General features: G+C 50.1%; 1 protein-coding gene across 1 annotated transcript in view; it reads right to left on the reverse strand.

The window, feature by feature from the left end:
• skic3 (SKI3 subunit of superkiller complex) overlaps positions 1-22,423 on the reverse strand; it is a 50,883-nt gene that overhangs the window by 14,818 nt on the left and 13,642 nt on the right. The window contains exons 8-25 of the mRNA XM_088630693.1: positions 22,192-22,300; positions 18,854-18,994; positions 17,513-17,614; positions 17,192-17,313; positions 16,717-16,803; positions 13,971-14,074; positions 11,826-11,952; positions 11,133-11,312; positions 10,789-10,913; positions 10,107-10,360; positions 9,630-9,732; positions 8,651-8,833; positions 7,179-7,320; positions 6,062-6,140; positions 3,402-3,463; positions 3,230-3,286; positions 1,792-1,860; positions 1,096-1,170 (exon numbers count right to left, since the gene is read on the reverse strand). Of these exons, the coding sequence (XP_088486819.1) occupies positions 1,096-1,170; positions 1,792-1,860; positions 3,230-3,286; positions 3,402-3,463; positions 6,062-6,140; positions 7,179-7,320; positions 8,651-8,833; positions 9,630-9,732; positions 10,107-10,360; positions 10,789-10,913; positions 11,133-11,312; positions 11,826-11,952; positions 13,971-14,074; positions 16,717-16,803; positions 17,192-17,313; positions 17,513-17,614; positions 18,854-18,994; positions 22,192-22,300 (2,121 nt within the window). The remainder of the gene's footprint in view (positions 1-1,095; positions 1,171-1,791; positions 1,861-3,229; positions 3,287-3,401; positions 3,464-6,061; positions 6,141-7,178; positions 7,321-8,650; positions 8,834-9,629; positions 9,733-10,106; positions 10,361-10,788; positions 10,914-11,132; positions 11,313-11,825; positions 11,953-13,970; positions 14,075-16,716; positions 16,804-17,191; positions 17,314-17,512; positions 17,615-18,853; positions 18,995-22,191; positions 22,301-22,423) is intronic.

Here is a 22,423-nt window from a genome sequence, read left to right on the forward strand (position 1 = left end):
ACTCAAGCAGAACTGCACTCATTCAGGATAGATGTCGGGATACACGGCTTCACACAGAAGATTGTAGGAGTCTGGAGTCCAATCTCAGGTCATGTGATTGAGGCTGAAATTGTTGGGTTCCTCAAAACATGGGGTTCCCCAACCATACCCTAGAGAGCTGCAGGTTTTTATTCCAGCTCATCTCTTAACAATCTGCTTGGACTTATTACAGGCTTGACTGGAGCAGTTTATGTAACTCTATACTGTATATAATCTGGTTTAAAGACACCCCCGGGAATACAGCCCTCTAGGGATCAACTAGGAAACCCCTCCTGGAAGACAAGGTTCTGACAGCAGGGTTTCTCCAGTCCTGTGTGTCCAAGGGTTGTCAATACAGCTGGGCTTTCATAAATCAAACCAGATGGCTGTTGCCTTAATCACACAGCTACTCAGATTGTGGTGATTTAAAGACAACTGGAAAACCTGCAGACATACCAACAATCTTGAACCAGGAAAGGGGCCCCTGTCTTACAGGATTAATGCGCAAGATGCAGGCCTCCCCACCTACCATAGTGATGCCCTACTCTGAGCACTGGGACATGCCCCATGCTAACCACACCCCATTCTCCCAAGATATCACCCTGCATTTTTGCTGCTGTCCCATCTTTCCTGTCCCACTTTACTGCTTCTTTCCAGCCTTCCTGACACAGCAGTGGTTTCCAGTCCTGGTGCGTCTCCAGCTCGGCTCCTAATGAGCTCCAACAGCTCATTACTGGCTTAATGGGACCAGTTGAACAGCCTCTCCCAGCTCTTCCTGTGCAGCTCATGCTTGAAGCAGGACAGGACACCCTTGTGATAGAGGCGTAAAACACATTTAACATGAACTTCCTGTTCTTGTTACACTGTATACAAAATAACACACCTCTAAGGAGAACAGTGCCACTGTTTACTCTGGTTTACTCTGATGCTACAGTCAGCAAACCTGAACTCAGAAGAAGGTTCCCTTGCTGTCACGGGCATTACTGAAGGACACCGAAGGGCGCTGTGACTCTCGTGACTGCTGCCCTGCTGGTGTGGCATGAATGCGGAGCAGGTCCGGTCTGCTCCCTCACTTACATGGGTGCTGAGCTCCGTTGTGTGCCGGAAGAGATCCATGGTTTCATAGCTCCCGACGGTCTCTGCAATGAGGGCCTGGGGGAGACGACAGAAGCACAAGGGTGCTGTAAACACAGCGGTCACTGCCACGTACAGGAGAATGTGCTTCTATCTACCTACCAAAATAAGCCAGATCATATGTGGTATTACTGGTACTGTAGGTACTAGGAAATTAAAGACATTAGACAAAGCACAGCAAATTTAAGAAGCACTTTAAAAGGTGGCCAACCAATATACTGTACATACAGGGCGGAGCGGTGGCTCTGTGGCTAAGTTTCTGTGCCTGTGGCTGAAAAGGCTGCTGGTTCGTACCCCACAGCCGGCAGAAGAATCCTAGTCCGTTGGGCCCCTGAGCAAGGCCCTTAACCCCAACTGCTCCAGGGGCGCCGTATAAATGGCTGAACTGCGCTCTGACCCCCAGCTTCTCTCCCTGTCTGTGTGTCTCATGGAGAGCAAGCTGGGGTATGTGAAAAGACAAATTCCTAATACAAGAAATTGTATACAGCCAATAAAGTGATCTTATACCGAAAGAACAACTGCTATTATCGCTTGTGCAGTGCATCGGGCTCCTCATTTTCACGGCCTGAGAGTCTCTCACGGCACTGGCAGGGTTTTGAAGTGTACGCCCTTGGTTCGAGAAGCCCTGCTGCCCCATACCTGTCCAATCCAGCAGCTGACATACAGGGGCTCCAGAGACTGGGCGACCTTGAAGGCTTCGTGAGCGAGCTGGGAAGAAGAAGGCAGAAATCACAGGCTTGTCACCTGCCTCCGTTCTGATCGTTCTTTAAGTCATAATTGAGCTATCTTTTCTCTTCATTCGCCCTGGCAGCGCGAGAAGTCATTTCAAGGGATGAATTCCAATCTGCTTGTCCATTACAGGACACAAATGAAAGCTCTGAAAGCAGAGCTGTACTAACAGGCCTCCATTCAGGGCAGCACAATGGCGTTACATAACCAGACCAAGTCAATAGCACTGTAGACACTGAATAGGAACTGTAACTAAGGGAAAGCTCAGCTCTTCTGGGCCGAGCGTTCATCCATCTTCTGACTGCTTTACCCAGTTCAGGGTCAGGGGGAGAGCCGGAGCCTATCCCAGCAGGCCACAGGCACAAGGGCAGGGTACACTCTGGATGGGACGCCAGTCCATCACAGGGCACACACACTCACACCAGGGCCAGTCTTCCCAGGAGCCACTAAACCTAAAAAAACATGTCTCTAGACTGTAGGAGGAAACCGCAGCACCCAGAGGAAACCCACAGAAGCAAACTATTAAAACGCATTATAACGCCCTGAGGACGTCACTACATTGCAGTTTGACTAGGATTCTCTTATCCACTTATTCAAAACCCACCATGTGGCATCCCATTGTCTTCTTTAATTTGTTCCTCTCATTATTCAAAACATCGAAGTATCTTTATTCACTACTGTGACTTGGGTGAAGCCTGCACAAGACACAGTATGTTTCTTTCACTCTTGCCCAGAATGTGCTCAAACTTTACAGCCAGAAGAACAGACACATCCCTATTAAAAGGGTCACCCTGAAATTAAAAAGGAAAGCCACAACTCTGACCCATCTGCAGTGTTATTTCATGCAGTTTAGTTACCACAGTTTGTGGCTAGTCCAGTCTACATTTGCACATGTAGTTCAAGCAGGGAGGTGCGTCAGCACCCGAAGAAGGCTCCACAGCCGAAATGTTGCGTTTCTTTTCAGCATGAAATAAACCTTTACTTGTTCCTATATTTACACACGTATGTGTAATTCATTTAAGTGTAGCTTACAGACACAGTCTTTAGAAGCCAGTAACAGTAACGCTCACGGAAGATTCCCTGATGTTTGGATAACATATTAGACAGGAAGACACTGTAGTGTATTAACACATTTTCAACACAATGCAGTCCTTATAAACCAAAGTGCAGAGAAAAGTGTTACAGAGGAAGAGACCCCTGGCAGTGAACACATTTTGACCGGTGTAGGTCTGGTTTACTGGTGACCCTGATGTCGGTGTCAAAACTTAAACTATTTAGAGGGAAAGTGGAGAACAAAGCACAGCTAACTTCTAGCCCTGCAGCCTCTCCCTTGAGTCAAGAGACGTACCTCGATGCTTTCTTTCTTCAGATACAGAACCCCGAGGTTGGTCCAAGCCACTACGTTCTGGATAAAGGAAGAATGAATTATCGTTAAAAAGGGACAGGAAACCCAGGATCTCTATGAAAGGCAGCACAGGGTTACTTCACCGCCCTGCTCTGCAGACTGAAAATCCTCTTACGTTGGCTTCCACGTTCACAGACTTAATGAAACAGTGCTGGGCGAGGGCCAAGTTCTCAATACCTAGAAGAGGAAAACAGGAGGAAAGGCACATGAGCAAATTTCCCAGGAAGCTAATTAAGAGGATTTGTACAAGCGAGGGCAGGAGATGAAACGAAGACGTCTTTCGAGTACAAGTGTATTATTTGTCTCAGATGATGGTGCTTCTCATTTAGTTGTTACCATGACCTGCTGTCGAAGGATGGCAGCACCATGGCAACCAGCGACCCGAGTAATCGGCACGGGAGCGAGGAGGAAGTGCCGGTGGTTCTTGGCTGGGCTGCTTCCAGGAACGAGGGAGACGGACATTGGGGTCTGACGGCGTGACGAGAGAAACATTGTGTGCGGGGTGCGTGTGTTCATTCTGGGAGAGACGCAAACGGAAATAAACCCGAAACAGCTTCGCTCCCGTAAATCGGCACACCGGGTGTTTTTCAAAAGCGGGAGTTGACAGGGTCGCTGGCGAGAGTCTTCTGCCGTGCCAGCAGGCGGGGGGGGGGGGGGGGGTGCGACCCGGAGCGCAGGGCCCGGCAGAACCTGCTGTTCCCCCACGAAACACGCAGGAGTCAGGCGGAGGGGCACCGACGGCGGTGTCACGACACTCTGGCCCCCCTCATACCAGGCCGCGTGGAGGGAAGCGATACAATGAGCCCCAGGGGAGGACGAACTGTGTCCCCCACCACTGTGTGATCGCTATGGAATGATGAACAGAGCCCATTCAGCTGAATAGACCCAGTCAAACAAAACCCAGGGCTCGGTGTGCTTGGAATCCAGTGCGTTCTCCACTGTAAGAAAGTAATCATGACCATTAAACAATCATCCTATTCAACTACGCAGCCGTTTAGCTCATCCTGCTATTACTGCGACACGAAACACCCAGAGGAGCATGAAAACGTATAGACATCTTTAACCCTTACAGCCCTGTCAGTACGTAAAGTCTACACTCGATTTCCCTCTATCAATCAAAGAGGTGTTTTTAATTTACTGGACAGTTCTTATTTTCCATAAAAAACAACAACTACCGCATGATCAGTTTTTACCCCAGTGATTTCCTCAGGCAGAAACATGTACAGTCACTGACATCAACTATGAGCAAACCCAGGAGAACTGCCTCCCAATCAGACCATTCAAAAGCAAGGACACACTTTCAATGCACTTCCTTCAGAGAAGCTTAATGCTGTAAAAAGTTCACTTCAGGGTCTACTTTTAGTATATTCCCCAATTAAAACACTTCCACCCAGACTGCAAAAACTGCACTGTTGACGGATCCTGCGGCACAGCGCTACACATCACAAAATAACCCAAACAGTCCAGCGAAAGCTCACTTCACAGAGCTGCGTCAGGGTCAAGAGAATTATTCCTCTGAAAAGCAGAAAGCACACACCGTCCTGGCTGCTGAGCTCCTCCTGGTGCTCTTTCAGAAAGTGAGCACCTAACTGACCCGATCGCGGCGCGGCCCGCGTCAGAAACACTGGATCAGAGCTGTGGTGGAACAGCCTCACTGATGCCAGCAAGCAGCCCTGTTGGAGCAAGGCTACACAGCTGGAGGAGAAATACAAAAAGGTTCTGGACAATTTCAAAGCCAACAGGAAGCCCAAGTCCAGACCGAGTGAAGTTTACCCTCAAGGGACCTCTAAGAAAAAGAGCAGGAAGATCATGAACAGGGCTCACCTTTGTTTTAATGCTAATTAAAAATGTCTGTAGCTCCAGTAAAGAAAGCAAGGTGGTGTTTCCCCACCAACAAATCCACCGTTTCAGAAACCCTGGAATCAGTTGGCAGATTTTACTTGGTACACTTAATGGCAGACCCTAGCAGTTTGTAGTGCATTGCTATTTTATTTTTTCAGTTTTGTTTTTCCAATGGATTTTTCGTTCTCCATTTATCCAACACAAAAACACTGAAGAATGTCTCCTGTACTCCTCCACCTTACTGCTAGCTTCTCTTAAGTGACTCATAATGAACGTAATGCACTGTTTCATTAGACTTTGGAGTGCCTTTTAAGTAGGACTGGAATAAGATAGAATGCACCAATATTGTTTTGAATACACAGTGGGCTTTCATTCAGGACTCTGTGTAAGTGTTTATGTGGAGCATACACAAAATGAAATTGTCCATGGAAAAAGAAAGACAGATTAGTCTGAAGGTTCTTGGAAGAACAGCAATGTTGAAACATGTTTGTTACCAAAAGTAGATCCACTAAGTACAAAGCCGTTTTTATGTGCAGAGCACATCTGAAAAGGATGCTTGCTTACTGTACATCTGAGTGGGCACTATACAGTACATGCATTTAATAGATGAATGCAAAGTGCTGGCATTCATATCACGCAAAATAATAAGATGCTGCATTATTGGCTTGTTTTAGTGAAACAAGTGTGTTTACAAAAGATTTCGAACTGATTAAACATAATTCTAACAGTGTTCCGGACCCAATTCTGCAAAAGCCCACTGGAAAGATGCCGCGATCTTTGATAACACGTTTCCGATGAAGTAGTGAAAGGCTCACAAATGAGCTGACACTATGCAGAGTGCAGGCGTTTCCTTCTGATCTCCACCGGCTCTCACTTCTTCAGCACTAGTAGTATATCTGAACCGAATGCCTTTGAATTCTACAGTTCACATACCTTTGCTCATGACAACCACTCCAAGCACATTCCAGTACAGGTGATTCTTGCTGTCCAGCATCACTGCTTTTTTAATGCACTGAGGAAAAAAAAGAAACTTATTACAGTAGGGTCTTCGCAAGGACTGGGTGCAGAGAACTGCTGCATAATGTACCACAGTATAGGCATAAACGCATGTTTAAAAGACATAAGCAGCCCTCACTTCTATGATAATTAAGTACTAAGTATTGGCTTTAAGTTAATTTAAATACCACTGATCAACTAAAAGAAACAATAGTAAATCACAAAATTATAGGAATCATTTAAAATAAACAACATGAACCCCTTCTTTATGTCCATCCTGCAGTTCCTCTCTCCGCCCCTGGGATGATCATGCTCCACTGCATGATGAACAGGCAGTAACCCTGTCCTTCCCCACACTGCTGGCACAGAACCTGCAGCGTCCGTGACTGCACAGGAACAAGAGCAGGCTGAGGTGCAGGCAGACGCTAACTCCCTTGCTAGATTCGTCTCATGTTCCTCCTCTGTTGCACCACTAATCTGAAAGCTGTGGTTAAGAACCTTCAGCTCGGTTTCATCCCATTCTGCTCTTCTTTCATTAACAAATTGCTAATGTCAGGCGGACCGAATCACTAATAAGTACATTTGAGAATGTTAAACTTGCAGATTTCAAGACTCTACTGGACTACTTTCAGTTCTACTACCAACTATATCACTGGGGCTATTTTACTGTATAAAATACCTTCTCCTGAGAGGTGCTTGACTAAAACCAAAACTTGTGACTCAAGTTTGAAAGGTGTACTTTGGGACAAACACACCAGGACAAAGCATGTATTCAGAAACAGCATTTACACAGATACTGTACAACAACCCAGTCCTGTACACTGATTAGGCAATGTTCGTCACTGTGATTGTTTGAGAAAAATAATATCTTGCACAGACTGACATTTAATTTTCTGAGCCTACTTTTTCTGCTAAAGCATACATCAAATAACATTAAGCAATCAATTTCAACAAGAAAACCGAGACTGCAGCAAAACTGAAAAACAAGACTGAAATCAGGAGAGCTGCTTAAATCCGAACGCTGAAGGCGAGGCGAGATGAACTGGAAGCGCACCTGTACGGACTTCTCCAGCAGCTCCGGGCTCTCGCTTCCCTCCTCGGCCAGCAGGTGCCGAGCCTGACGGAAGTAGTTCAGGCCGAGGTCACACCACAGGTTAGCAGCCTCTGCCATCAGCTTCAGCGCGTGGGCGTAGCACCTGCACAGACAGACCCCGAGACTCAGACAGCACGCGCGGCCGGGCGGCTTGAGAGATTCAGCAGGGCGTCTGCTGCCTTACTGCGGGGATCAAGCAAGGAAGTGTGCTCCAGACATTATTTAATTCTCTGCCTCCCCACCACTGTAGGAACAGCCATGTTTTTGCAGTGGAAAACAGAGCTGCAGTGAAATTAAAAAATAAGGAGCCACTTCAGAACTCAGAAAAAAAAAGTTTTTGTGTATATCTGACTGGAACAAGATTTACTACAGAAAATTGAATTTGAGGCTGGAAACCAATTGTTATTTACATCTTTCATTTAATGGACATTCAATCTATTCATATTTTAGAATTTCAAGAGTGAGAGCAGAAAAGAAACAGTTTAAAGGGATAAGAAAACATAGATTTTATCTTTCAATTTGAAATTGCTAAATGTTGCTTATTACTGTATATGCCCACGCAATCTGGAACAAGCAATTTTATTTAATAAGATATGCAGACATGCTCCTGCAACGCACCCACCCGCAGAGCCACTCAGCATCTCACTGGCTGCAAGCTCTGCAGACTGTGTGATTGCACATCAATTACAGATATCGAATAACTTGCTTGAACAATTCCAGCCCGGTTTTCACTATAATCAGACCACTGAGACCACTGAGACTGCTCTGGTCCCCGTTGTGAAAGAGTTGCTTGTTGTGTCTGACTCCGGGGCTGTACGTATCCTTATGTTCCTGTATCAAAAGCTGCACTGAGATCAATTAAATCCTTCAGTGTTTATTCAATCGCTTGCAAAGGTTCTTCCTTATTGATGGCACTGTTTTTAACTGCTTCTGCTCTTGTCTGACTGGCAGGCAGCATTTTGTCTCCCTTGGTCCTCATAAATCACCCGTGACCCCGGCCAATCACAGGGTGCCACAGGGTTCAGTCTTCAGCCCACTGCTCTTTATTATTTATACGCTTCCTCTCAGTCAGATATACTGTATACAAAAATGTATATTCAGTTTCACTCTGACACAGATAAGATTTACATGACAACTTCTTCCGCCTCTGATCTCCTGCCTCTGTCGCCTATCTCTTGTTAAACAGAGCCCGACGTCACGCAGACGTCTAATTCTCTGAAGCTAAAGTGACAAACAGAACTTTTACTGCTGGGCAGCAAATGTCAGGTGGAAAAGTCACAGTCACAGTGGATAGCTTCCCCATTCAGACACCGGCGAGTCACACTTTGTCCTCTCCTGCCGTTTGAGGAGACAAGCTAACCAAGCCGAAGCCCTGACTTCAGGATGGGCGAGCCTCCCCTCGCCGGTCGCTGTTCTGCGGCTCGGCAGCTCACCGGCCTCCCAGGCTGAGGATGGCGGCCTTGTGGAGCGTGTGCTTCTGGCCGCCGGCTGCGAGCCCACAGAGCAGGCCCGGCACGGCGATGCGGGCCCTGGTGGGGGACACGGCATGGACAGCGCTGCACGCGTCTCCCAGCAGCTTCCAGAGGCAGGACAGGTCGGGGCGCAGCTGGGCCGCCCTGTGGAGAGACGCGCAGAGCGTGGAAACATTTCGGCACAAATAACGCTCAGCCAGTTCCCCCTCTCCTGTTGTCTCCTCACACACCAGCTCAAAGACTGGGTCGTCGAGGGCAGTGAATTGGACTGCAGGCGCGTGCTGTTATTGTCGTGCTGGCCTGATCTCCTGCTTGTGATCAGCAGTCACTCCTCTCTCCAGGCCCAGTCTGGAGTAACCTTAACCAATAAACCCTGGGTACCAGTGTAACAGGGCCTGACTCTGGCCTGACTCTGGCCTGACTCTGGCCTGACTCTGGCCTGACTCTGGCCTGACTCTGGCCTGACTCTGGCCTGACTCTGGCCTGACTCTGGCCTGACTCTGGCCTGACTCTGGCCTGACTCTGGCCTGACTCTGGCCTGACTCTGGCCTGACTCTGGCCTGACTCTGGCCTGACTCTGGCCTGACTCTGGCCTGACTCTGGCCTGACTCTGGCCTGACTCTGGCCTGACTCTGGCCTGACTCTGGCCTGACTCTGGCCTGACTCTGGCCTGACTCTGGCCTGACTCTGGCCTGACTCTGGCCTGACTCTGGCCTGACTCTGGCCTGACTCTGGCCTGACTCTGGCAACAATCAAGCTTTTTATAGAGGGGAAAAACAATGTCACACCTTAAAATGGACCTGAAATGTAACTCCAGCTCCTAGTGCCTGGTAACAGTCCCAAATGTGAACGACATGCCAGACAACTCAGACCCTCAGCGTGTAAATGGCAGACACGCGTGTCCCCAATAAAACGGCTCTGCGTGTAGAGCACCACTGACCTGAAGAGGTACTCTACAGCCAGCTCGATGTAGTCCACCGCTCTGGCATCGAGAAACGTCTCCATCGCAGCTCGCGCCATCGACAGGTAGCACTCGCCCAGGCCTGGCAGGGAAGAAGATGATCAAAGGAAAGGACAGAACAATGGGGCCTTTGAGCAACAGTAAGATCAATGGTTCCATGAAACGGGGGGGAAAGATTCTTTTGAAATTGCAAGAGACGACAGGAGATCATAAACCGAGTGGAGCTCACTCAGCTTGCGCCTACTGCCGCACTTCACACAGCGCCGGAAGAACAGAGGAGGGGTGGAAAGGGCAGGGGCTGATGGGTTCATCAACTGCCCCTGGAGACCGTGTTTCAGAGCACGGAAAGGGAGAGAGTGAAAAGGCACTCAAGGCCTCAGATGAGTGCGAAGAGTCTGTGACGACAGACGCAGACAGACAGACGCAGACAGACGCACAGCTGCCGGCACCCCTCACCCTTCAGCGCTGGGACGTACTCCTCCCGCCTCTGGATGATCTGCATGTACTCGCCCGTCGCCTCCTTGCACTTGCCCAGCGTCTGCTTGATGGCGGCCACCTGGTACAGGCTGTAGATGGACTGGGGCCGCAGCTCCTGAGCCTTGCTGAAGGCCCTGAGCGCCGCCGTGAAGCTCCTGCGGTTCAGGTAGGCGTCGCCCAGGCACTCCCAGCACACCGCGTCCAGGGGCTCGGCTCTCAGCGCCGCCTGCAGGCTGCGGGGAGACAGGGCGTGACTGCAGCCCGGGCCAAGGAGAACTCCTGAAGCAAGACCTGCTCGTGCTCACCGAAACCTCAAGAACCTTCCCACAACACGTGTATTCGCCCTATTTTTATATCGGCTTTAAATACTGAGAAACAGCCTGAACAGAAAGCATGTCATTAATCACTGTGGTGAACTCAGCAACTTTTCTTCAGAGCACAGCACTGACAAATCTACGACAATGAACTCCATAAATGTTTGTACCACACAATATGTGGGCTTTTAAAGCGTGCTTTTAACTGCAATCATTTCAATAAAAAAATAAGCATTGCAAACTATAATTTACTGCTCTCTGGGCTAAAAAAGATTGAGCAGCTCCATGGAAACGGCTAACTCAGTGCTTGAAAGGGAGACAGGGAGACAGGGAGACAGGGAATTTACTCTGCGATGGCCTGAGCGTGCTGGTTCATCTTCAGGCTGTATAGGCCGCGCCTGAGCCACGCCCACTTGGCCACGCCGGCGCCGGCCCGCTCCGTCACGGACTTCAGGATGGCGAGGGCGGACTCCTGGGAGAGAGAACAGAGGCCGAGACTTACGAGGGATCCGCCGAGTTACCGCGTGCCGGCGCAGGGGGCGGGAGACAATGAAAAGGCACTCAAATGCCTCAGACGCAAAGGTCAGCGCCGAGAGCCTGATCAGGCGCAACAGCAGGCGAGCGGAGGAAGGGTATCGCGCACGGCGGCGCTGGGGCGCAGGGGAAACGCCGCGGTCGCCTGTGCAAGCACCATGTCCCCCAGCTCCATCAGCAGGTCCACAGCCGCCGCCCCGGCCTCCGCGTCCCCGCCGTCCAGGTCGAAGGCCTTCCTGTAGCAGCCCCGCGCGCGGGCCCTGTCCTGCGCCACGTCGCGGTAGAAGTGCCCCAGGCAGCGGAACGCCGGCCCCAGGCGAGCGTCCAGCTTCGCGGCCTGCAAGGAGAACACGCGTTGGTACTTATAATAGAAACACGAGCCACGGGGCCTCGAAGCGAAGGCAAAAACAACGCCTTGGATGAGGCAAAGTTAGATCTGTGAAACAAAATGGACAAGAACGCAGATGGCCCTTCGCAGGAAAAGTGACGATCCGACTCATGCTCGACAAATCACAGGACACAACCAAGTGTGCCAAAGGCCGCGGTTAAGAAGAAAGCTATCTTCGCAAGAGACATGACCACGAACCAGCACGCACACTTTTTAAAAAGCAAAGCTACCTCCAGTAACTCAAAACTGGGAAAACGAGTAAGAATGTTATGTCAAAGAAAGACTTTCTGTGAAATCTCTGCCTAAGCTACATGCGGCCATGAGGTGCAGTCCGTGTCTCCTGCACCAGGGTCCCTTCTGTTGGGGGCCAGTGGGACAAGGGCCACCAAGGCACTGCGCCTCTAGACAGGCGCAGTGTATACCCCGTGCAGCACCCAGCGCCACCGCAGCGCGAGGTCTGACCTTCAGCAGACACGTGTGCGCCTTGCTCTTGTCTCTCCGGGTGTCCTCTCCCATGCGCCAGTACAGCAGCCCCAGGTTGAGGTAGTACTCCCCCGACTCCGGGCTGAGCTCCACTGCCTTCTGAAAGCTGCGAGGGGAGGAAAAACAGATCGAGGATGAACGAGAGGCCGATCCTTACACACAGGTTTGCGGGAGTCGGGAACAAGCCGCCTATCCATGTTGTTTAAACTGATACCCCGGCTTCTTTCAAGACACAGCTGGGTAAGATCCTCCAGTCAAGACACGAGGCATTCCTTTACACAAAGGGTGGTGGGAGAGTGGATCAAGGTGCCCGGCCCAAACCCCGGCTTCTCTAAATAGCAGGATGAGATACTTGCATCAATTATCTACTAAGTACCAAACAGGCTAGATGGGCTGCATGGCTCCTCTCGTTTGTAATTTTATTTACATTCCATTCACCCAATTAAACCAGTTCAGGGTCGCAGGGCAGCTAATCTCAGAAAGCAACAGGCACAAGGTGGGGTACGCCTTGGACAGGTCACCAGTCCATCACAGTACAGACACACTCACACCAGGGCCAGTTTTCCCAGCAGCCAGTTAACCTACCGGCGCCGACCACACGAACACAGAGAGAACATGCAGACTCCACACAGACAGCACCCCAGGAACTTAACCCAGGGCCCCAGCGCTGCGAGGCATCCATGCTCCTTATATTCTTCAGCCAAAACTCTTCCCAGACAACAGAAGCTCCAAACTCACAGCACCTAAAACCGGGGATTTAAATGTCCAGCCTTTCCTGAACTCCATGAACGTGTTCTGTTCGACAGATTGTGACAAAATAAACAGAAATAAAAGAATGTTCTGGAAGACTGAGTGCACTTATAAATTATTTATAAAGAGACTGGGTGAATTTCCTTTGAATTTCCTGGGTTTCCTGGAGTGAAGCTTGAACAACAAGTACTGTTCGTAGAAATAATAAATTAAGCCTATCATACAGCACTTGGCAATTAAAAAGAAAAAAAGCTTTCTTTGCTAACAAGTGTTAGAACAAATATGCATTCAGGAGGAAAAGAGGTTTTATAACTCTGCAGTAAAATATACCTATAAGTTAAGATAAGTTTTTTGAACAATCAATTCAAAGATGGGCAATTAGGTTTCATTTAACACTGCATTATCTTGCTCACAAATGGAAAATGGGCTGTATTCAGAGTGCATGAATGGCTACTTCTCTCATTTGGCTCCTTGTTAAAGTTAAAAGGTACAGATGCTGGATCAGAAAACAGGAACATTGAAGAGCAGAGACACGTGAAGCTCAAGCATGTTAGTTTCACACTGTTCAGTGACGATGGCTGTACAGCATGTGTGCTCAGTTCAATCAGCCCCACTCTCGGGCACCGAGATGCTCAGTATTTCCTCGCACATGGCTCATGAAGACGCCTCCAAGGAAGAAAACCTTCTGGCAATTTCAATGTAAAAAGTGCGAGTCACGTGGGAATCAGTGTTCGAATGGAGAAAACACACACGGAGAGCACTGGCAAACACGAGGACTCAGAAGACTTAATTACATTAATAAGCTTTAATGAGCCCATATGGTTCACTTTCACGACATGCAAATAAACATTATAACACAATCACTAAGACTTGAGGATGCAATGCAAAATAACGTTCCTTTTTAAATTCTAGGCAGCCATAACACAATGAAGCACAGAGCGCAAACCAGAGTTAACTCAACCCCCCAGTATGTGTTTTAGAGAAGGACTGATAAATGGACACAGAAAAAAAGGCTTTTGCTTAGTGTGCTCATGTCTACAGAAACTGAACCTCAATGAGCACAGCAATTATAGCGATGTTCAGTGAATTTGAGCTCCTTCCATCTAGCCATTGATCTAAACTAGCTTGGACAACTGATTGTATATTTTACTTTACTTATATGTTTCTTTTCTCATCATACATGCATCTCTTATTTGTTATTGGTTTCGTGCCGTGTTCAGCGTGTCGCGTATTGTGTTGTGTTGTATCAGTTTCGTGACCATGCAAAAATCCACACACACAGACAACCGCTCCTTTCACCCCCAGGCCTGCGACTCCAGCAGCTCAGGCTGGAGCCATACGCTCTTGAAGACTGGAGAGCCACCCAGCACTCACCTGCGCTCGGCCTGCGCGTAGTCCTCCTGGGAGAGGCGGATGTGTCCGTTCAGCGCATGGCCCTCTGCCTGCCCGGGGTGCGAAGCCAGGAGATCAGCCGCCACCTGCGGGGACGATCAGGGTTAGACGCGACGCCGAATCCTCCTCGCCCTTTCCCCTCCTGCGGGCCCGACACCACCCTCACGCTGCCCTTGGGGTTAACGACGCAGCACCGGGGCGGACGCTGCCCGAAGAACAGACGCCACTGCGACAGAACTCCCCGCAGAAACGAAGCGGGCAGGCAGCCATGTCCACCTGTTCGGACAGTTCGGACCTGGACAGGAACATTTGAACGCAACACTGCCTACCCTCAGGCTGCCGACTGTCAGACGCAGAGCTCGTTCTGACCTCCCCAGCAGTAGTCATGGCTGGAACTGCACTCATTCCAACCTTGCGACCTGCCCCACCACTGAAGTTCCCGCATTCCTGGGCGCCTTCACGGAGATCTTACTGCTTTGCCTTTAAGGCATCATCAAAGTGCAGCTGGCAATTCTTTAAAACCCCTGCACCATTTCTGAAACAAACATGGCTGGCATTCTGTTCTTATTGAAGAAAAAATGGCGCCATTTGACTTTGCTTAAAACGTAGCAAATGTCTGTTAATCAGAGTTTATAGACTCTGAGAGAGAATCCATAAGCAAGTGCTAAAAGCTCCAGTCCCTCTGGGAATCAGCCAGGGCACAGACTCATTGTCTGCATTTATTGGCACTAGATTGTCTTGAAGAAAAAACCCTGCAAACATGACTAAGGCCTGAGAACCCAAATTAAAAATAAACTCAAGCAGCTGGAAGCCCACAGAGAGAGACACCAGAGCAGCGGTGTGGTTAATTAGCAAGGCTGACAGCAGTGACGGCGAGAGGCAGAGGTGTCCTTCTGTCACAGGCAGGGCTGCACAGCATTAACACGCACAGCTAATAAAGACGAGCAGGAGGCCAGAAGAGCACAGGAGAAAAAGGCTGTCCTCTGCGCCCTACGAACTCTGAAGGGAGCGTCTGGGGACTTTCTCTTTGCTTACAGGTGGGGAAAGTGGCTGTGAGAAAAGGGACCCCAAAAGCACGGAAACAAGAGTGAAAGAGATTAAGAGGACCTGGTGCTGCTCAGGACTGGGCAGACTCCTGCTGATCAGAGAGGAGTGGAATAAGCGTGTGAGACATCACATGCAGGCAGATAGAGAAATAAATGGCTGAAATAAGCCGGTGCTATTTCAGCCCTGCAGCTCATAAACATGACTTACACTTGAAAGAGAGTATCCAGTGTGATAGATTTTGCTTGGACTGAATCACTTGTCTGCCTGTTCCTCTTTAGTGAATCAATCTCCCTTCTCCTTTAACATTAACCCTCACTCTGCAGGCGGCGTGTGCCCGCTCCGGGCCGCCCTGTACTCTGCGGGCGGCGTGTGCCCGCTCCGGGCCGCCCTGTACTCTGCGGGCGGCGTGTGCCCGCTCCGGGCCGCCCTCTACTCTGCGGGCGGCGTGTGCCCGCTCCGGGCCGCCCTCTACTCTGCGGGCGGCGTGTGCCCGCTCCGGGCCGCCCTCTACTCTGCGGGCGGCGTGTGCCCGCTCCGGGCCGCCCTCTACTCTGCGGGCGGCGTGTGCCCGCTCCGGGCCGCCCTCTACTCTGCGGGCGGCGTGTGCCCGCTCCGGGCCGCCCTCTACTCTGCGGGCGGCGTGTGCCCGCTCCGGGCCGCCCTCTACTCTGCGGGCGGCGTGTGCACGCTCCGGGCCGCCCTCTACTCTGCGGGCGGCGTGTGCCCGCTCCGGGCCGCCCTCTACTCTGCGGGCGGCGTGTGCACGCTCCGGGCCGCCCTCTACTCTGCGGGCGGCGTGTGCCCGCTCCGGGCCGCCCTCTACTCTGCGGGCGGCGTGTGCCCGCTCCGGGCCGCCCTCTACTCTGCGGGCGGCGTGTGCCCGCTCCGGGCCGCCCTCTACTCTGCGGGCGGCGTGTGCAAATGTGCGGAGCAGAGAGCAAACTGAGGCATCTTTCAGCAATATTATCAACTTCCTTAACACCACAAAATCTGTGCAAAAACTACTATAACTGGGATGCCGCTCTGCAGCAGATCTCCAAGTGCCCTTCATGCTGTATAAGGCACAGACAGCAGCTTCGTGAACAGAGCACAGCCTTCAGGCTCTGTGCCTCCCTCATCCACAGTGCCACGAGCCTGCAAGCATACGGGAGGCAGCAGTCAGAGTCGTGAGAGCCCTGGCTGACCGATCCCACCACCGGCCCCTGGGGGCCCTCACGCAGGAGGTGTGGCCGCTGGGGTCCCAGAGTCCTATGGAGACAGAGCTTCTGCTCAGGCGAATGCCAGGCCATCCAGGAGGCCCCACAGTCCGGGCCTTGTTTAACCAAGTTACTAAGGCGGTTTCACTACATCAGGAGGATGCTTCCTAACTTGCTCACTCAATTAAATGCCTTTTCATGCCCTGTATTTTATTGATCTGTTCTTCGTTTTCTTCAGCCTTTTCCTTAAATTGCATCATTTCATTGATTTGCACCAGTTAACTCATCATCATGCTGGTTATCCTGTGACTGCTGAGATTGTCTATGACTAATTTCAGCACGTTTCAAAACAGCCGCTGTCTACCAAACAGCCCCCTTATGCGTCTCTCACCTCCATTTTCCTCAGTCATGTCTTGGCTCCCTGAAAAGGCTCGATCAATACAGGCACTCTCAAGAGTTCTGAGAGGCGGAAATGGATTCCATACCTGAAGTGCTTGCTCAACTTGCCCTTTCTGCAAATAAATTCTTCCCTTTAGAGCCAGAAGGACAGGATCATTGTCTGCATCTGAAATCTGAAAAACATACAGCAAAGACAGCGTTTTATTTAAAAACCTCCTGCAATTACAAATTGGATTCTTACCTTCTTCACAAAATACATATTGTTGTCCCAGCGCTGAACAACAGCCTTTTTGACATCAAGTAATTTTTAGGAAGCAAAAAACTATAATTAATTTTTTTCTGCCACTCCACACTACAAATCACCCAGTAATTTGGGGTAATTGCTATTGTATTTCACAGTGTGAAGCCAAAGACCTAGAAACTCAATGAACAAAACAAAGAAAACTGTGAAAATCAAGATGCACACAGCACTAAGCGACACAACCCTTCTCGGGCCTAGATGCCTGTGGTGGATCTGCACCCGGGCCGGGCTGGCGAGGCAGGGTGGTGGGCTCCCAGTACCTGTGCCAGCGTGTCCAGGGCCTCCTGCGCAGACTGCTCCCCTCCGCTCCGCACCAGGGCTTCCGTCTTGAGCCGCAGCAGCTGCAGTGTCCACTCCTCCTCCCCTCCACTGCTGCTCAGGGCTGGGGACACAGGCACGACCTCTTACCGCCTAGAAAGACCCCCTCAAGCGCTCCTGCCCTTTAGCGTTTAGGTTAATACAACCTTTATTAACCACAGAATCACACTGCTGCATCTTGCCCATTCACCTGGGCAAACCAGCCGAGATGCGAGCTCAGCTCCAAGCAAGCCTTCTAGACTGGATCTACGGGACACCGGTACCTTGGTTGCAGGAAACGATGCTGTCCGAGTACCGGTGCATTTTCAGCTGCGCTTGTGCAAGGTGAAACCAGCCACTGGTGCTGGAGCGCATCTGCTTGAGTCCTGAAAGAGAACGGGACCTGGTAACCACAGGATGCACAGGGAAGGCAAGAGGAAGGGCAGCCTACGAACAGGAGTCCGTTCTTACACAAAGGATGGTGGGAGTCTGGAACAAGCTGTTTGGCCGTGTTGCTAAAACGAATATCCTGGGACCCTCTCAGAAATAGCTGGATGAGATCTTCAGCTTAATTAGCTATTAGAAGCCAAATGAGCCTAATGGCTGCCTACTGTTTGCAAACTTTATGCATACTGAATACATACTGTCATCTTCAAGCATCCCTCTCAAGGATTGAGACTTTATCTTCAGTCATTTTATCTTCATGGGGAGATGCTGACGCTTGGGACGTTTATTGCTAGTATGGCCTAATCTGACTCCCTCTGAGGCTGCTGGCTGCACTCTGCACTGGCCTCAGAGCAGGGTGGTTTCCCAAGCTGTCTGGCACCAAAGCGATGTGCAAACATTCCTACTGTATGTCTGCTGTCATGTCTGTATCAAATCTCAATGTCAGTCTGTATGCCGTGCAGTACATCATCGTTATAGGGCACTTATGGGCTCAGGGAGGTTTTGTTGCCAGTGTTTTAGTCACGAGCTCCTGAGTCATGAGCCTGGTCACGTCACTCCATCAGATATCCCGGCAAGCAGGAGCCCGACCCAGAGGCACAGGGCTCAGCCCGGCAAGGAGTGCCCAGGACGGCTCTCCCCTGGCCAGGACACAGGGGGCCCAGAGAGAGAGGCCACTCGGTCTGGGGGCAGCAGAAAGCGCGTGCAGGACACTTTTTTAACGTTCCAATTCACATTTGCAATCTGGGATACAGAAGGAATAGTACTATTTGTTTCTGCATTAACGCATGCACAGTAATTATTACAAGTGCGAGGCTGCTGTTTGAGTCAGCAGCGATACTACAATTACTTGCCCGATGGTCTACCAGTACAACAGGTCTTCCTGGATGTTGGAGAATCAGTCACCCCTGGCATCAAAGGTGTTGTTCGACTCTGCCATTTGGAAATACCGCTCATTCACAAGTTCGTGTAAGCATTTTCTCGTGTGCACTGGAGTGTGCAGGATTCTGGGGCTCAGACCTGTGCTCCCCCACTAGTTTATACAGCCCCTGTAGACACGGCTTCTTGCACGGACATCCAGGGCGACACACCCAGGACAAGACGGCAGCTCTCGGTGACGGGCTCATGTAGGGAGGTCTAGGCTCTGCCCTGGTGTGCCGACCCAGCGGCGCCGCCCTCACCCTGAGCCAGGTTCCGGACCGCCTCCTCGTACTTCTGCTCCCGCAGAGCGCTGAGCCCCAGCCCGACGAGAGCCGGGCCGCTGTCGGAGTCCAGCTGCGCCAGCCTCGTGAAGCAGCGCGCCGCCTCCTCGCCGCACACGCCTGGGGGAACACAGAGCTGTCAGACCCAGCATGGCCACCGGCTGGTCCCTCGGGACCCCGGGCTCTCCGGCAGCCACAGCAGGGAAACAACAAGACACAAGCTCTGGAACAGAAAGGCTCATGTGAGCAATTACTTTATTAACCTCTCTATATTCACTCTCTTGATTTTACTGGTTTCCTGCTGACTGGACAAAATCATTCATTCATCCGATTTTAAACCACTTCTTCCAATTTAGGGTCATGGCGGAGCAGGAGCCTATCCTGGCAAGCAACAGGCACAAGGCAGGATAAACCCTGGATGTTCTGGAAGTGGACAAAGTGATATGATTGTGAGCCTCTCAGGCCTGCATTAAAATGAGGCTCTTTTCTGTTTTACCAATTAATCTCTTTAGCCATTTCAAAAGCTGACCCCTAACATAATACAATGGATACAGGCCTCTTGTTTTACTGCATCTGTTCTGGGAAATACCACCCTGACACTACCAGACAAAGAAGATGTCTTTTGGCTGCACTGCTCCTTAAAAGGACTGGACAGTCTGACAGTCAGTGTGAAATGAAGATGCATTTCGGGAGCCACATGGTCACAGGTGTGTGCGGTTGTTCACACACCCTGCTCTCCTGCTCCACAGACACCTTCGGTGTGCTCACTCCTTCACACCGCCACGGCTGCACCTCATATTCAAATCAAAGCCATCCAACTAAGAATACATTTGTCTAGGGTAAAACGAGCTTCTTGACTCCGTTGATAGGATCAGGTGCCTCTCTTTCAAGAAATCCATCCAAACAGGACCCGCCGTTTAAAATTAAAAGAGAATTCAACTATGGAAGAAAAGATCTGGACAGCTAAGAATAAACAGCCCTCTGGACCACATCACACACTGTGGATTTCACGGGGAAAGTGTCCAGTTCGTGTCCAGAGAACTCCCACTCATATATACACTGGGCACAAAGACAGTGGGTGTGGCCTAACCCCCCACGCTGGGCACAAAGACAGTGGGTGTGGCCTAACCCCCCACGCTGGGCACAAAGACAGTGGGTGTGGCCTAACCCCCCCACGCTGGGCACAAAGACAGTGGGTGTGGCCTAACCCCCCCACGCTGGGCACAAAGACAGTGGGTGTGGCCTAACCCCCCCACGCTGGGCACAAAGACAGTGGGTGTGGCCTAACCCCCCCACGCTGGGCACAAAGATAGTGGGAGTAGCAGCCCCTGTTTTTTTACTCAGTTCTTGCAGCTTGGCAGAGTGAACAACTATGGAGACCCTCTGGAATTAAGGAGCCACGTGCAGACGAATGTGGGGTAGACTCCCTCCTCTTCCAGGCCCTGAGAGGTGTGTCCTTTCAGAACACTGTGGGGTCTCACTGGGGGAACAGGTTCAGGGAGTTCACTCTTCACTGTATCACCACACAGGCTGTCTGCTGCCGGGATCTCCAGCCCTGCTTCCTGGGACACCCAGTCAAGTTTCTAACGACTGGGAACACCTCTCTGTCACAGATCAATTAAGGAAGTAATCCGCTGAATTAAATTAAACTTGGACCTTTACAGCTGAATTTACAGGCAGTCCCAATCAAGACTTTGGTCTCTAATTAACGCTCTCTAAATTAAACAAGCTCCTTTGCTTAACTGATCACAAAGAAACCGGCTGAAACCAGGCTTCACGTCCCAAGTATTTATCATTTGCTATGTCTTAGTAGTTAGTTTTTATGCTGCATTAGAACACTGTTGGGTGACAAGACTCCAAGAAGAAGTTGAGAGGAGACCTCTGATGACGTAAAAGATGATTTCATTGTGTTAATCGGGGGCACTTAAGGTTTTGAGTACCGCATGATATTGAACCTTCTAGCAAATGAGTCTTAACACTATTAAACTAAATCAAAAGAGATTTAAAAATCGTCACAGAGATATCCAATTGAGAGACACTTTACAATCATTTTGAACCAAAGAGGTATTTAAAACATTTCTCTCTGCAGACACAAGCCTGCCCTTTTCTCAGACAACACAACAGGATACAAAAGAGTTAAGGAGAGAAACGTGATCGATACCAGAATATTTACTGGGGGGGGGCGGCACTAATTAACCACAGAGGGATCAATAAAGGAAATCATCAGCACATCTGCACTGTGAAAATCAAAAGGCCACGCACACTGCAGATCGATTTTCATCCTATTTTTGCAAGATGAGGTGGCAGGGTGGTGCTATGTTCAGCCTCACTGCACTGGGGCCCTGGGATCGATTCCTGGGGTGTCATCTGTGTGGGATTTGTATGTTCCCCCTGTGTTTGTATGTTCCCCCTGCTACCAATTGCATCATCTGGGACAATAAGGGAACAGAATAAAAAGCAACATCCTGCAGCTCCTTTTCTGAGCAAGCCAATGTGTTTACCATGTACTCGCACTGAGGTCCAAAAGTAATAAAGAACTTGGTTTCAGCCAAGTGGATACAGTGCCCTCTTGCAAATGGGTTTGTGGTCTTTTGTGCGTTTGCACACTTTAAAGCCAACTATAGTTCATCAGCAACCATATCCCAACTCTTCTATTCATGCAAACAGAAACCAAAGCTAGGACAAGTATTTCAGGTGCACATGTGGTTTAACAACATGGATTTTTCACAATCAGGAGGTTTAGAAGTATTTTACTCCTTTACATTAAGAAGTGAAATATGTCCTTTTAGGCAATGCAGTGGCTTCACAACACAAGAACTGTGCTTCTTTTGTCTACAGCACAAGAGAAACCAGTCATCTGCATCTGCTGAGAACATGACAGATGCACAGAAAAACGTTACCGAAATGCGATCAGCGCCAACGTCGCTTTTAAATCTAAAACCTCCCATGAATCACCTAAAGCATCGATTACTCTCCTGAAGGGGCAGTGGAACCAGCTCTCTTCTCTTTCATCTCCACTGCCGACACTGCGACCCCCCTCACACACAAAACACAACCACTAACAGAGAACCACAGCCACATGAATTCCAGCTCTGAACTCCAGAATCAAGCTCTACGTCTGCATACAAGTTTTCGGGTTGAAAAAGCTCCGACTACATGCAGAAGCACCACGTCTTTCCTTGAAAGGCACAACAGGCACGCTCATCAGGACCCGAGAGAAGGCAGGCAGCCTGTCGTCAGTACTGCTCCAGTACGGTCCGAGTGGCCCTGCGCCCTGCACCCTGGGAGATGTCATTCTGCTGCGAAGCTCCACCCACCTGCCTGGATGAAGTGCGTGCTGAGCACCTCCAGAGGGAACGTCGAGCTGGGGAACAGAGACATCATCGACTCGCAGGCGCCCTTCATTTTTGCCTCTTCGTGTGGCAGCTGAGGGAGAGGAGAATCATAGGACAGGAGAGAACGCGATGCCTCCAGCACTGCACACAACTTAATAAAAGATCCAGCAGAGTATTTCATATCAGAAACAAATCTCCCATAAGAGGTTTTCAG

The sequence above is a fragment of the Lepisosteus platostomus genome, chromosome 4 (genome assembly GCF_059453375.1).
Source record: "Lepisosteus platostomus isolate fLepPlt1 chromosome 4, fLepPlt1.hap1, whole genome shotgun sequence".
NCBI lineage: Eukaryota > Metazoa > Chordata > Actinopteri > Semionotiformes > Lepisosteidae > Lepisosteus > Lepisosteus platostomus.